The sequence below is a fragment of the Salmo salar genome, chromosome 14 (assembly GCF_965601325.2).
Source record: "Salmo salar chromosome 14, fSalSal1, whole genome shotgun sequence".
In the NCBI taxonomy this organism is placed as follows: Eukaryota; Metazoa; Chordata; class Actinopteri; order Salmoniformes; family Salmonidae; genus Salmo; species Salmo salar.
In genome coordinates, this window is record NC_138304.1 from 98,605,388 (window position 1) to 98,620,417 (window position 15,030).

The 15,030-nt window shown below is 51.6% G+C and overlaps 1 protein-coding gene across 1 annotated transcript in view; it reads left to right on the plus strand.

Annotated features, from left to right (window-relative positions):
- Positions 1 to 3,946: 3,946 nt before the first annotated feature.
- The window catches only part of LOC106570585 (rap guanine nucleotide exchange factor 5), a 73,468-nt gene continuing 62,384 nt past the window's right edge, over positions 3,947 to 15,030 (plus strand). The window contains exons 1-3 of the mRNA XM_082961296.1: positions 3,947 to 4,062; positions 4,197 to 4,245; positions 4,369 to 4,445. Coding sequence (XP_082817422.1) covers positions 4,033 to 4,062; positions 4,197 to 4,245; positions 4,369 to 4,445 — 156 coding nt within the window. The 5' untranslated portion in view covers positions 3,947 to 4,032. The remainder of the gene's footprint in view (positions 4,063 to 4,196; positions 4,246 to 4,368; positions 4,446 to 15,030) is intronic.

The following is a 15,030-nucleotide window of genomic DNA, read 5'->3' on the forward strand; positions in this document are numbered from 1 at the left end:
TTAACACAATTTTTAAGTATATATTTTGATAGACCAAAGTGTCAGCTATCACAGCATGTAAAGGAACAACCACATGTTTAGTTTTTTCAGGAAATGCAACTAATTGGATTGTGTATGTTGTTGCAGAGTTTAATTTGTGGATCCTTTGCTTCAGACAAGGACATTTCCAGGCATAGCGCCAACATTGAAATTAATAATATTGTATTTCGAAAATTGCCCAAAACAAAATATTTTCCCGATAAATTTACCCTAAATGTAAATTCAAATAAGCTCAAATAAGGCAACAAAATCAACATTTTCAGCTATAAAAAAAAGTTTTCCCTGCCGGACAAGAATCCCTGAGCTAATTTTCTGCTATTCTACACATTTTGCCATGTGCTGGGTGAAAATTGTGCAGATTTTAAGCAAATTTCCTGTATTTAAAAAATCGATAATTAATGGCTTATGGCGTGTTCATATGCTATCTGGGGGGCTCCACCTCTGGGGGTTGGGTGTTAGCTACGCCAGGGACTGTATATATGAATGGACAAAGCCATCGATCACATGATACCATTCATTCCCTGTGGCTCAGTTGGTAGAGCATGGTGTTTGCAATGCCAGCATGGTGTGTGCAACACCAGCGTTGTGGGTTCGATTCCCACGGAGGGCCAGTACAAAAAAAATAAAAAAAATAAAATTAAATGTATGCATTCACTACTGTAAGTCGCTCTGGATAAGAGCGTCTGCTAAATGACTAAAATTTAAAAATGTAAATTCCTATGTGAAGACTCAATAGTGCATTGAAGCCAAATTAAATTGTATAAACTTTTACTGCAGTGGGCTAAATCAGGGTCACAATGTAGTCTTAAACAAATCTACTTTGAATCTTAAGTATACACCTCACACACATGGTTATGGGTTTAAGATAAGATTGCTATTTTTCTATTCACTATAATGGGGTATTCTACCCTGATTTCTGCTAACATCGCCTGCAGTACCTCGGTCGGCCTTGAACTGCTGTGGCTTCAATGCTGAACTCAATCTGTCACTTAGAGAGAGGAGAGAGGACAGAATGGGGGAGAGGAGAGAGAGAGGGGGAGGATAAAGAGTAAGAGAAGAGGGGGAGAGGAGAGAGAACGGGAGAAAGAGGGGACAGAGGGAAAGGGAGAGAGTTGATCACTTCTGATGAGAGAGAAGCGGAAGGGGAGGGGAGGAGAGGAAGGGGAGGGGAGAAGAGGAAGGGCGGGGGGGAGGAGGAGGAAGGGGAGGGGAGAAGAGGAAGGGGAGGGGAGAAGAGGAAGGGGAGGAGAGGAAGGGGAGGGGAGGAGAGGAAGGGGAGGGGAGGGGAGGAAGGGGAGAAGCGGAAGGGGAGGGGAGAAGAGGAAGGGGAGGGGAGGGGAGGAAGGAGGGAGGGGAGGAGAGGAAGGGGAGGGGAGGGGAGAAGCGGAAGGGGAGGGGAGGAGAGGAAGGGGAGGGGAGAAGAGGAAGGGGAGGGGAGGGAGAGGAAGGGGAGGGGAGGAGAGGAAGCGGAAGGGGAGGGGAGGGGAGAAGCGGAAGGGGAGGGGAGAAGCGGAAGGGGAGGAGAGGAAGGGGAGGGGAGAAGAGGAAGGGGAGGGAGGAGAGGAAGGGGAGGGGAGGGGAGAAGCGGAAGGGGAGGGGAGAAGAGGAAGGGGAGGGGAGGAGAGGAAGGGGAGGGGAGAAGCGGAAGGGGAGGGGAGAAGAGGAAGGGGAGGGGAGGGGAGAAGCGGAAGGGACAAAGACAGAGGAGGAGCGATAGATCCCTAGGCCCCCCCTTCTCCTCCCCCTTCCTCTCCCCCGTCCTCCCCTTCCTCTCCTCCCCCTTCCTCCCCTTCCTCTCCTCCTCCTTCCTCTCCCCGTCCTCCCCTTCCTCTCCTCCTCCTTCCTCTCCCCGTCCTCCCCTTCCCTCTCCTCCCCCTTCCTCTCCCCGTCCTCCCCTTCCTCTCCTCCCCCTTCCTCTCCCCGTCCTCCCCTTCCTCTCCTCTCCCCTTCCTCCCCTTCCTCTCCTCCCCGTCCTCCCCTTCCTCTCCTCTCCTCCCCTCCCCATCCTCCCCTTCCTCTCCTCCCCCTTCCTCTCCCCGTCCTCCCCTTCCTCTCCTCCCCCGTCCTCACCTTCCTCTCCTTCCTCCCCTCCCCATCCTCCCCTTCCTCTCCTCCCCCTTCCTCTCCTCTCCTCCACCTTCCTCTCCTCTCCTCCTCCCCCTTCCTCTCCTCTCCTCCCCCTTCCTCTCCTCCTCCTTCCTCTCGTCCCCTCCCCCTTCCTCGCCTCCCCCATCCTCTCCTCCCCCATCCTCTCCTCCCCCCATCCTCTCCTCCCCTTCCTCCCCTCCTCCCCCCGTCCTCCCCTTCCTCTCCTCTCCCCCCTTCCCTCTCCTCCCCTTCCTCTCTTCCCCTCCCTCCTCCTCTCCCCCCTTCCTCTCTTCCCCTCCCTCCTCCTCTCCCCCTTCCTCCCCCCTTCCTCTCCCCCCCTCGCCTTGTCCTCTTCTGTGTAGTCAGGAAGTAGAAATTGTGGGAGGGAGGGATAGAGGGAGGAAAAGAAAGAGAGAGTGTGATGCTATCACTACCTGTCCTGTTACTGCATCCATCATGGTTTATCAGATCACTCTCACACACACAGATACACACACACACTTCCTCCTCTGCAACCATTGCACTGAAGCCAGAGATAAAATTCAAATTATATACAAATTAGTCTGGGAAGGTGTGTGTGTGTGTGTGTGTGTGTGTGTGTGTGTGTGTTACAGTGAGAGAGATAAACAAACACATTACATCAGAGGCCTGAGGGCACTGAGATTAGTTTACCCTAAAACACTGTGCTGTTTATACACACACATAGGCATGTCGCGCACATGGCGCACACACACATGGCGCACACACACACAGAGGCAGGGAGGGAGAGAGAGAAAGAGAGAAGAGGGAGAACGAGGTGCTGTTTCCTGTTTTAGGAAGACAAAAAGACAAGCAGTCTTGTGCAGTAGAGACCAGCAGAGAGACCAGCAGAGACCAGCAGAGAGACCAGTAGAGACACCCAGCAGAGAGACCAGTAGAGACACCCAGCAGAGACACCAGTAGAGACCAGTGGAGAGCAGAGAGCAGTAGAGACCAGTAGAGACCAGTAGAGACCAGTAGAGAGCAGAGACCAGTAGAGACACCCAGCAGAGAGACCCAACAGAAAGACCAGTAGAAGCAGTAGAGACAGTAAAGACAGTAGAGACCAGTAGAGACCAGTAGATACAGTAGAGATCAGTAGATGCAGTTGAGACAGTAGAGACCAGTAGAGACCAGTAGATACAGTAGAGATCAGTAGATGCAGTTGAGACAGTAGAGACAGTAGAGACCAGTAGAGACAGTAGAGACCAGTAGAGACAGTAGAGACCAGTTGAGAGCAGTAGAGACCAATAGAGACCAGTAGAGACCAGTAGAGACCAGTAGAGACCAGTAGAGAGCAGAGACCAGTAGAGACCTGTGGAGAGCAGAGACCGGTAGAGACCAGTAGAGACACCCAGCAGAGAGACTAGTAGAGACCAGTAGAGACACCAGCAGAGAGACCAGTAGAAGCAGTAGAGACAGTAAAGACAGTAGAGACCAGTAGATACAGTAGAGATCAGTAGATGCAGTAGAGACCAGTAGAGACCAGTAGAGACCAGTAGAGAGCAGTTGAGACAGTAGAGAGCAGTTGAGAGCAGTAGAGACCAGTAGAGACCAGTAGAGACCAATAGAGAGCAGTAGAGAGCAGTAGAGACCAGTAGAGAGCAGTAGAGACCAGTAGAGAGCAGTAGAGACCAGTAGAGACCAGTAGAGAGCAGTAGAGACCAGCAGAGAGCAATAGAGACCAGTAGAGACCAGTAGAGAGCAGTAGAGAGCAGTAGAGACCAGTTAAGACCAGTTGAGACCAGTAGAGAGCAGTAGAGAGCAGTAGAGACCAGTAGAGAGACATGAAGAGAAGACTGGAAAACTAATGGTGTGTGTTTGTGTTTTAGGTCTGAGGAGGACTCAGAGGGAAACAGAGATATCTGTGGGGACAGCTTTCTCCAGATGAAAGCATTAGATAGGCTCACCTCCACGGTTAGTTGTGTGTGTGTGTGTGTGTGTGTGTGTGTGTGTGTGTGTGTGTGTGTGTGTGTGTGTGTGTGTGTGTGTGTGTGTGTGTGTGTCTGAAATGAGCTGCCATACTGATTGTGTATGTTCTGTCTCTGCAGGTGCAGAATGAGTTGGCTGTTGCTCTCGCCCGCAAGGCTCGCAAAGCCAGTGAGTGTATTACTGTATTATGTGTGTTTGTGCCACTGTAAGAGTTCCTTTACTTTCAGCAAATAAAATATTTGTTTTAGTTGTGGCTTTGTCCTGACAGCTGTCAATCTAACATGGTTGTAGTGGCAGAGCAGGGTGGCCCAGAGTCACCAGACGCCATCCCCCGAGAGACACCCACACCCAGCGACGAGAACACCACGGTAGGACACTCACACACACTAACGCAGGAGAGGAAGAGAGAGTAGAACAGGGGAGAAGAGCAGGGAGAGGAAGAGGGAGTAGAACAGGGGAGAAGAGCAGGGAGAGGAAGAGGGAGTAGAACAGGGGAGAAGAGCAGGAAGAGGGAGTAGAACAGGGGAGAAGGGCAGGGAGAGGAAGAGGGAGTAGAACAGGGGAGAAGAGCAGGAAGAGGGAGTAGAACAGGGGAGAAGAGCAGGAAGAGGGAGTAGAACAGGGGAGAAGGGCAGGGAGAGGAAGAGGGAGTAGAACAGGGGAGAAGGGCAGGGAGAGGAAGAGGGAGTAGAACAGGGGAGAAGAGCAGGAAGAGGGAGTAGAACAGGGGAGAAGAGCAGGGAGAGGAAGAGGGAGTAGAACAGGGGAGAAGAGCAGGAAGAGGGAGTAGAACAGGGGAGAAGAGCAGGAAGAGGGAGTAGAACAGGGGAGAAGGGCAGGGAGAGGAAGAGGGAGTAGAACAGGGGAGAAGAGCAGGAAGAGGGAGTAGAACAGGGGAGAAGAGCAGGAAGAGGGGAGTAGAACAGGGGAGAAGGGCAGGGAGAGGAAGAGGGAGTAGAACGGGGAGAAGAGCAGGAAGTGGAAGAGGGAGTAGAACAGGGGAGAAGAGCAGGAAGTGGAAGAGGGAGTAGAACAGGGGGGAGAAAGAGCAGGAAGAGGGAGTAGAACAGGGGAGAAGAGCAGGGAGAGGAAGAGGGAGTAGAACAGGGGAGAAGGGCAGGGAGAGGAAGAGGGAGTAGAACGGGGAGAAGGGCAGGAAGTGGAAGAGGGAGTAGAACAGGGGAGAAGAGCAGGAAGTGGAAGAGGGAGTAGAACAGGGGAGAAGAGCAGGAAGAGGAAGAGGGAGTAGAACAGGGGAGAAGAGCAGGGAGAGGAAGAGGGAGTAGAACAGGGGAGAAGAGCAGGGAGAGGAAGAGGGAGTAGAACAGGGGAGAAGAGCAGGGAGAGGGAGTAGAACAGGGGAGAAGAGCAGGAAGTGGAAGAGGGAGTAGAACAGGGGAGAAGAGCAGGAAGAGGAAGAGGGAGTAGAACAGGGGAGAAGAGCAAGGTGCTTGGCTACGGCGCTGTGAGGGGAACGGCACCTCCGTACCTTCAGGCTCTGATCAGTCCCTACACCCAAACAAGGGCACTGCGTTCATCCACCTCTGACCTGCTGGCCCCCCTACCTCTGAGGAAGCACAGTTCCCGCTCAGCCCAGTCAAAACTGTTCGCTACTCTGGCACCCCAATGGTGGAACAAGTTCCCTCACGACGCCAGGACAGCGGAGTCAATCACCACCTTCCGTAGACACCTGAAACCCCACCTCTTTAAGGAATACCTGGGATAGGATATAGATGTACTATTGTAAAGTGGTTGTTCCACTGGATATCATAAGGTGAATGCACCAATTTGTAAGTCTCTCTGGATAAGAGCGTCTGCTAAATGACGTAAATGTAAATGACGTAAATGAGAGGAAGAGGGAGTAGAACAGGGGAGAAGAGCAGGAAGTGGAAGAGGGAGTAGAACAGGGGAGAAGGGCAGGGAGAGGAAGAGGGAGTAGAACAGGGGAGAAGAGCAGGAAGAGGGAGTAGAACAGGGGAGAAGAGCAGGAAGTGGAAGAGGGAGTAGAACAGGGGAGAAGGGCAGGGAGAGGAAGAGGGAGTAGAACAGGGGAGAAGAGCAGGAAGAGGGAGTAGAACAGGGGAGAAGAGCAGGGAGAGGAAGAGGGAGTAGAACAGGGGAGAAGAGCAGGAAGAGGGAGTAGAACAGGGGAGAAGAGCAGGAAGAGGAAGAGGGAGTAGAACAGGGGAGAAGGGCAGGGAGAGGAAGAGGGAGTAGAACAGGGGAGAAGAGCAGGAAGAGGGAGTAGAACAGGGGAGAAGAGCAGGAAGAGGAAGAGGGAGTAGAACAGGGGAGAAGAGCAGGGAGAGGAAGAGGGAGTAGAACAGGGGAGAAGAGCAGGAAGAGGGAGTAGAACAGGGGAGAAGAGCAGGAAGAGGAAGAGGGAGTAGAACAGGGGAGAAGGGCAGGGAGAGGAAGAGGGAGTAGAACAGGGGAGAAGAGCAGGAAGAGGGAGTAGAACAGGGGAGAAGAGCAGGAAGAGGGAGTAGAACAGGGGAGAAGAGCAGGAAGAGGAAGAGGGAGTAGAACAGGGGAGAAGGGCAGGGAGAGGAAGAGGGAGTAGAACAGGGGAGAAGAGCAGGGAGAGGAAGAGGAGTAGAACAGGGGAGAAGAGCAGAGGAAGAGGGAGTAGAACAGGGGAGAAGAGCAGGAAGTGGAAGAGGGAGTAGAACAGGGGAGAAGAGCAGGGAGAGGAAGAGGGAGTAGAACAGGGGAGAAGAGCAGGAAGTGGAAGAGGGAGTAGAACAGGGGAGAAGAGCAGGGAGAGGAAGAGGGAGTAGAACAGGGGAGAAGAGCAGGGAGAGGGAGTAGAACAGGGGAGAAGAGCAGGAAGTGGAAGAGGGAGTAGAACAGGGGAGAAGGGCAGGGAGAGGAAGAGGGAGTAGCACGGGGAGAAGAGCAGGAAGTGGAAGAGGGAGTAGAACAGGGGAGAAGGGCAGGGAGAGGAAGAGGGAGTAGAACAGGGGAGAAGAGCAGGGAGAGGGAGTAGAACAGGGGAGAAGAGCAGGAAGTGGAAGAGGGAGTAGAACAGGGGAGAAGGGCAGGGAGAGGAAGAGGGAGTAGAACAGGGGAGAAGAGCAGGAAGAGGGAGTAGAACAGGGGAGAAGAGCAGGAAGAGGGAGTAGAACAGGGGAGAAGAGCAGGAAGTGGAAGAGGGAGTAGAACAGGGGAGAAGAGCAGGGAGAGGAAGAGGGAGTAGAACAGGGGAGAAGAGCAGGGAGAGGGAGTAGAACAGGGGAGAAGAGCAGGGAGAGGAAGAGGGAGTAGAACAGGGGAGAAGAGCAGGAAGTGGAAGAGGGAGTAGAACAGGGGAGGAGAGCAGGAAGTGGAAGAGGGAGTAGAACAGGGGAGAAGAGCAGGAAGAGGGAGTAGAACAGGGGAGAAGAGCAGGGAGAGGAAGAGGGAGTAGAACAGGGGAGAAGAGCAGGGAGAGGAAGAGGGAGTAGAACAGGGGAGAAGAGCAGGGAGAGGAAGAGGGAGTAGAACAGGGGAGAAGAGCAGGAAGAGGAAGAGGGAGTAGGACAGGGGAGAAGAGCAGGGAGAGGAAGAGGGAGTAGAACAGGGGAGAAGAGCAGGAAGAGGGAGTAGAACAGGGGAGAAGAGCAGGGAGAGGAAGAGGGAGTAGAACAGGGGAGAAGAGCAGGGAGAGGAAGAGGGAGTAGAACAGGGGAGAAGAGCAGGAAGTGGAAGAGGGAGTAGAACAGGGGAGAAGAGCAGGGAGAGGAAGAGGGAGTAGAACAGGGGAGAAGAGCAGGAAGAGGAAGAGGGAGTAGAACAGGGGAGAAGAGCAGGGAGAGGAAGAGGGAGTAGAACAGGGGAGAAGAGCAGGGAGAGGAAGAGGGAGTAGAACAGGGGAGAAGAGCAGGGAGAGGGAGTAGAACAGGGGAGAAGAGCAGGAAGTGGAAGAGGGAGTAGAACAGGGGAGAAGAGCAGGAAGAGGAAGAGGGAGTAGAACAGGGGAGAAGAGCAGGTGCTTGGCTACGGCGCTGTGAGGGGAACGGCACCTCCGTACCTTCAGGCTCTGATCAGTCCCTACACCCAAACAAGGGCACTGCGTTCATCCACCTCTGACCTGCTGGCCCCCCTACCTCTGAGGAAGCACAGTTCCCGCTCAGCCCAGTCAAAACTGTTCGCTACTCTGGCACCCCAATGGTGGAACAAGTTCCCTCACGACGCCAGGACAGCGGAGTCAATCACCACCTTCCGTAGACACCTGAAACCCCACCTCTTTAAGGAATACCTGGGATAGGATATAGATGTACTATTGTAAAGTGGTTGTTCCACTGGATATCATAAGGTGAATGCACCAATTTGTAAGTCTCTCTGGATAAGAGCGTCTGCTAAATGACGTAAATGTAAATGACGTAAATGAGAGGAAGAGGGAGTAGAACAGGGGAGAAGAGCAGGAAGTGGAAGAGGGAGTAGAACAGGGGAGAAGGGCAGGGAGAGGAAGAGGGAGTAGAACAGGGGAGAAGAGCAGGAAGAGGGAGTAGAACAGGGGAGAAGAGCAGGAAGTGGAAGAGGGAGTAGAACAGGGGAGAAGGGCAGGGAGAGGAAGAGGGAGTAGAACAGGGGAGAAGAGCAGGAAGAGGGAGTAGAACAGGGGAGAAGAGCAGGGAGAGGAAGAGGGAGTAGAACAGGGGAGAAGAGCAGGAAGAGGGAGTAGAACAGGGGAGAAGAGCAGGAAGAGGAAGAGGGAGTAGAACAGGGGAGAAGGGCAGGGAGAGGAAGAGGGAGTAGAACAGGGGAGAAGAGCAGGAAGAGGGAGTAGAACAGGGGAGAAGAGCAGGAAGAGGAAGAGGGAGTAGAACAGGGGAGAAGAGCAGGGAGAGGAAGAGGGAGTAGAACAGGGGAGAAGAGCAGGAAGAGGGAGTAGAACAGGGGAGAAGAGCAGGAAGAGGAAGAGGGAGTAGAACAGGGGAGAAGGGCAGGGAGAGGAAGAGGGAGTAGAACAGGGGAGAAGAGCAGGAAGAGGGAGTAGAACAGGGGAGAAGAGCAGGAAGAGGGAGTAGAACAGGGGAGAAGAGCAGGAAGTGGAAGAGGGAGTAGAACAGGGGAGAAGGGCAGGGAGAGGAAGAGGGAGTAGAACAGGGGAGAAGAGCAGGGAGAGGAAGAGGGAGTAGAACAGGGGAGAAGAGCAGGAAGAGGGAGTAGAACAGGGGAGAAGAGCAGGAAGTGGAAGAGGGAGTAGAACAGGGGAGAAGAGCAGGGAGAGGAAGAGGGAGTAGAACAGGGGAGAAGAGCAGGAAGTGGAAGAGGGAGTAGAACAGGGGAGAAGAGCAGGGAGAGGAAGAGGGAGTAGAACAGGGGAGAAGAGCAGGGAGAGGGAGTAGAACAGGGGAGAAGAGCAGGAAGTGGAAGAGGGAGTAGAACAGGGGAGAAGGGCAGGGAGAGGAAGAGGGAGTAGCACGGGGAGAAGAGCAGGAAGTGGAAGAGGGAGTAGAACAGGGGAGAAGGGCAGGGAGAGGAAGAGGGAGTAGAACAGGGGAGAAGAGCAGGGAGAGGGAGTAGAACAGGGGAGAAGAGCAGGAAGTGGAAGAGGGAGTAGAACAGGGGAGAAGGGCAGGGAGAGGAAGAGGGAGTAGAACAGGGGAGAAGAGCAGGAAGAGGGAGTAGAACAGGGGAGAAGAGCAGGAAGAGGGAGTAGAACAGGGGAGAAGAGCAGGAAGTGGAAGAGGGAGTAGAACAGGGGAGAAGAGCAGGGAGAGGAAGAGGGAGTAGAACAGGGGAGAAGAGCAGGGAGAGGGAGTAGAACAGGGGAGAAGAGCAGGGAGAGGAAGAGGGAGTAGAACAGGGGAGAAGAGCAGGAAGTGGAAGAGGGAGTAGAACAGGGGAGGAGAGCAGGAAGTGGAAGAGGGAGTAGAACAGGGGAGAAGAGCAGGAAGAGGGAGTAGAACAGGGGAGAAGAGCAGGGAGAGGAAGAGGGAGTAGAACAGGGGAGAAGAGCAGGGAGAGGAAGAGGGAGTAGAACAGGGGAGAAGAGCAGGGAGAGGAAGAGGGAGTAGAACAGGGGAGAAGAGCAGGAAGAGGAAGAGGGAGTAGGACAGGGGAGAAGAGCAGGGAGAGGAAGAGGGAGTAGAACAGGGGAGAAGAGCAGGAAGAGGGAGTAGAACAGGGGAGAAGAGCAGGGAGAGGAAGAGGGAGTAGAACAGGGGAGAAGAGCAGGGAGAGGAAGAGGGAGTAGAACAGGGGAGAAGAGCAGGAAGTGGAAGAGGGAGTAGAACAGGGGAGAAGAGCAGGGAGAGGAAGAGGGAGTAGAACAGGGGAGAAGAGCAGGAAGAGGAAGAGGGAGTAGAACAGGGGAGAAGAGCAGGGAGAGGAAGAGGGAGTAGAACAGGGGAGAAGAGCAGGGAGAGGAAGAGGGAGTAGAACAGGGGAGAAGAGCAGGAAGTGGAAGAGGGAGTAGAACAGGGGAGAAGAGCAGGGAGAGGAAGAGGGAGTAGAACAGGGGAGAAGAGCAGGTGCTTGGCTACGGAGCTGTGAGGGGAACGGCACCTCCGTACCTTCAGGCTCTGATCAGGCCCTACACCCAAACAAGGGCACTGCGTTCATCCACCTCTGGCCTGCTGGCCCCCCTACCTCTGAGGAAGCACAGTTCCCGCTCAGCCCAGTCAAAACTGTTCGCTACTCTGGCACCCCAATGGTGGAACAAGTTCCCTCACGACGCCAGGACAGCGGAGTCAATCACCACCTTCCGGAGACACCTGAAACCCCACCTCTTTAAGGAATACCTGGGATAGGATATAGATGTACTATTGTAAAGTGGTTGTTCCACTGGATATCATAAGGTGAATGCACCAATTTGTAAGTCTCTCTGGATAAGAGCGTCTGCTAAATGACGTAAATGTAAATGACGTAAATGAGAGGAAGAGGGAGTAGAACAGGGGAGAAGAGCAGGAAGTGGAAGAGGGAGTAGAACAGGGGAGAAGAGCAGGAAGAGGGAGTAGAACAGGGGAGAAGAGCAGGAAGTGGAAGAGGGAGTAGAGCAGGGGAGAAGAGCAGGAAGTGGAAGAGGGAGTAGAACAGGGGAGAAGAGCAGGGAGAGGAAGAGGGAGTAGAACAGGGGAGAAGAGCAGGGAGAGGAAGAGGGAGTAGAACAGGGGAGAAGAGCAGGAAGAGGGAGTAGAACAGGGGAGAAGAGCAGGAAGTGGAAGAGGGAGTAGAACAGGGGAGAAGAGCAGGGAGAGGAAGAGGGAGTAGAACAGGGGAGAAGAGCAGGAAGAGGGAGTAGAACAGGGGAGAAGAGCAGGAAGAGGAAGAGGGAGTAGAACAGGGGAGAAGAGCAGGGAGAGGAAGAGGGAGTAGAACAGGGGAGAAGAGCAGGGAGAGGAAGAGGGAGTAGAACAGGGGAGAAGAGCAGGAAGAGGGAGTAGAACAGGGGAGAAGAGCAGGAAGTGGAAGAGGGAGTAGAACAGGGGAGAAGAGCAGGGAGAGGAAGAGGGAGTAGAACAGGGGAGAAGAGCAGGAAGAGGGAGTAGAACAGGGGAGAAGAGCAGGAAGTGGAAGAGGGAGTAGAACAGGGGAGAAGAGCAGGGAGAGGAAGAGGGAGTAGAACAGGGGAGAAGAGCAGGAAGTGGAAGAGGGAGTAGAACAGGGGAGGAGAGCAGGAAGTGGAAGAGGGAGTAGAACAGGGGAGGAGAGCAGGAAGTGGAAGAGGGAATAGTGTTTGTCCATCTGTATACAGAATACACCTTTTACTCTCCTTCAATAATTTAGAGTTGTACGTTAGAGTTAGGGTTAGAGTTAGGGGTTAGAGTAAGGGTTGTGGGTTAGTTAAAGTTAGGGTTGTGGGTTAGGGTTAGAGTTGTGGGTTAGAGTTGTACGTTAGAGTTAGGGTTAGAGTTAGGACTGTGGGTTAGAGTTATGGTTGTGGGTTAGAGTTAGGGTTGGGGTTGTGGGTTAGAGTTAGGATTGTGGGTTAGAGTTATGGTTGTGGGTTAGAGTTAGAGTTGGGGTTGTGGGTTAGGGTTGGGGTTGTGGGTTAGAGTTAGGATTGTGGGTTAGAGTTATGGTTCTGGGTTAGAGTTAGAGTTGTGGGGTTAGAGTTAGGGTTAGGTTTAATAATGACAGACGAATCTGATGTGCACTGGCACTGGCAAAACTTTTAAAATAAATGGTAAAACTTTTGTATAAAAATACTTTCATGTCTAAAAAAAGGGGGTGGGGGGAAGAATAATAATAAAAGAGGACCAGGATCATAATTTAAAATAAAACCTGGGTTAAGAACCAGGAATACAATCCTAAGGATTAGGGACCAGGTTAGGGTTGGGTATGAGGGTCTAGGGGTTAGAGTTAGGTATATGAGCTCCAAGGGTTAGGGTTAGATAAGGGGGTATAAGGGTTAAGGTTAGGATGGGGAATTAGGGTTAGGATTTGGGAATTTGGAGTTAGGGTTAGAGTTAGGTTTAGGGTTAACGTCAGGGTTGGGGTCAAATTAGGATTAGATATGGGGTCTAGGGGTTAGGGTTAGGCATGAGGATCTAAGGATTGGGGTGGGGGATTAGGGTTAGGATTTTAGGAACTGGGGGTTAGGGTTAGGTATAAAGGTCTAGGGGTTAGGATTAGGGTTAGGTTTAGGGTTAGGGTTATGTATAAGGGTCTAGGGGTTAGGATAGGGTTAGGATTAGGGTTAGGGTTAGGTATAAGAGTCTAGGGGTTAGGATAGGGTTAGGATTAGGTTTAGGGTTAGGGTTAGGTATAAGGGTCTAGGGGTTAGGATTAGGGTTAGGATAGGGAATCAGGATTTGGGACCTAGGGCTTAAGTGTTCAGATCTAGGGGTTAAAGTAGGGTAGAGGGACTGGGATTTAGGATTTAGGGACTAGGGGTTAGGGTTGAGTATTAGGGTCTAGGGGTTAGGTTTAGGTATAGGAACTGGGATTGGGAATTAGGAACTAGGGGTTAGATTCGGGATCAAAGGAAAAAATAAGGGAAAAGGGGAGGGCCAAATAGGAGAACCGCCCAACAAATAAACAAATAAAAAGTACGTATTAAGGACAATAATAAGTGCAAAGACAAATCCATAATAGACGAATCAACATACCACACTAAGTGTAAAAGTAAGTGTGGGTTAGAGTTAGGGTTGTGGGTTAGAGTTAGAGTTAGGGTTGTGGGTTAGAGTTAGGGTTGTGGGTTAGAGTTAGAGTTAGGGTTGTGGATTAGAGTTAGAGTTAGGGTTGTGGGTTAGAGTTAGAGTTAGGGTTGTGGGTTAGAGTTAGAGTTAGGGTTGTGGATTAGAGTTAGAGTTAGGGTTGTGGGTTAGAGTTAGAGTTAGGGTTGTGGGTTAGAGTTAGGGTTGTTGGTTAGCGATAGGTTTGTGGGTTATAGTTAGGGTTGTTGGTTAGCGATAGGTTTGTGGGTTATAGTTAGGGTTGTGGGTTAAGGTTAGGGTTGTGAGTTAGAGTTAGGGTTGTGAGTTAGAGTTAGGGTTGTGGGTCAGTGTTAGGTTTGTGGGTTAGAGTTAGGGTTGTGGGTTATAGTTAGGGTTGTGGGTTATAGTTAGGGTTGTGGGTTATAGTTAGGGTCGTGGGTTAGAGTTAGGGTTGTGGGTTAGAGTTAGGGTTTCGGGTTTCGGGTTAGAGTTAGGGTTGTGGGTGAGAGTTAGGGTTGTGGGTGAGAGTTAGGGTTGTGGGTTAGAGTAGAGTTAGAGTTGTGGGTTAGAGTAGAGTTAGAGTTTTGGGTTAGAATTAGGGTTGTGGGTTAGAGTTAGGGTTGTGGGTTAGAGTAGAGTTAGAGTTGTGGGTTAGAATTAGGGTTGTTGGTTAGAGTTAGGGTTGTGGGTTAGAGGTAGGGTTGGGTGTTAGAGTTAGTGTTAGGGTTGTGGGTAAGTGTTAGGGTTGTGGGTTAGAGTTGTGGGTTAGTGTTAGGGTTGTGGGTTAGAGTTAGGGTTGTGGGTGAGAGTTAGGGTTGTGGTTTAGAGTTAGGGTTGTGGGTTAGAGTTAGGGTTAGAGTTAGAGTTGTGGGTTAGAGTAGAGAGAGTTTTGGGTTAGACTTAGGGTTGTGGGTTAGAGTAGAGTTAGAGTTGTGGGTTAGAATTAGGGTTGTTGGTTAGAGTTAGGGTTGTGGGTTAGAGTTAGGGTTGAGGGTTAGAGTTAGGGTTGTGGGTTAGTGTTAGGGTTGTGGGTTAGTGTTAGGGTTGTGGGTTAGAGTTAGGGTTGTGGTTTAGAGTTAGGGTTGTGGGTTAGAGTTAGAGTTGTGGGTTAGAGTTAGGGTTGTGGATTAGGGTTGTGGGTTAGAGTTAGGGCTGTGGGTTAGAATTAGGGTTGTTGGTTAGAGTTAGGGTTGTGGGTTAGAGTTAGGGTTGAGTGTTAGAGTTAGGGTTGTGGGTTAGAGTTAGGGTTGTGGGTTAGAGTTAGGGTTGAGGGTTAGAGTTAGGGTTGTGGGTTAGTGTTAGGGTTGTGGGTTAGTGTTAGGGTTGTGGGTTAGAGTTGTGGGTTAGAGTTAGGGTTGTGGTTTAGAGTTAGGGTTGTGGGTTAGAGTTAGAGTTGTGGGTTAGAGTTAGGGTTAGGGTTGTGGATTAGGGTTGTGGGTTAGAGTTAGGGCTGTGGGTTAGAATTAGGGTTGTGGGTTAGGGTTGTGGGTTAGAGTAGAGTTAGAGTTGTGGGTTAGAATTAGGGTTGTTGGTTAGAGTTAGGGTTGTGGGTTAGAGGTAGGGTTGGGTGTTAGAGTTAGTGTTAGGGTTGTGGGTTAGTGTTAGGGTTGTGGGTGAGAGTTAGGGTTGTGGTTTAGAGTTAGGGTTGTGGGTTAGAGTAGAGTTAGAGTTGTGGGTTAGAGTAGAGAGAGTTTTGGGTTAGACTTAGGGTTGTGGGTTAGAGTAGAGTTAGAGTTGTGGGTTAGAATTAGGGTTGTTGGTTAGAGTTAGGGTTGTGGGTTAGAGGTAGGGTTGTGCTTTAGAGTTAGGGTTGTGGGTTAGAGTTAGAGTTGTGGGTTAGAGTTAGGGTTGTGGATTAGGGTTG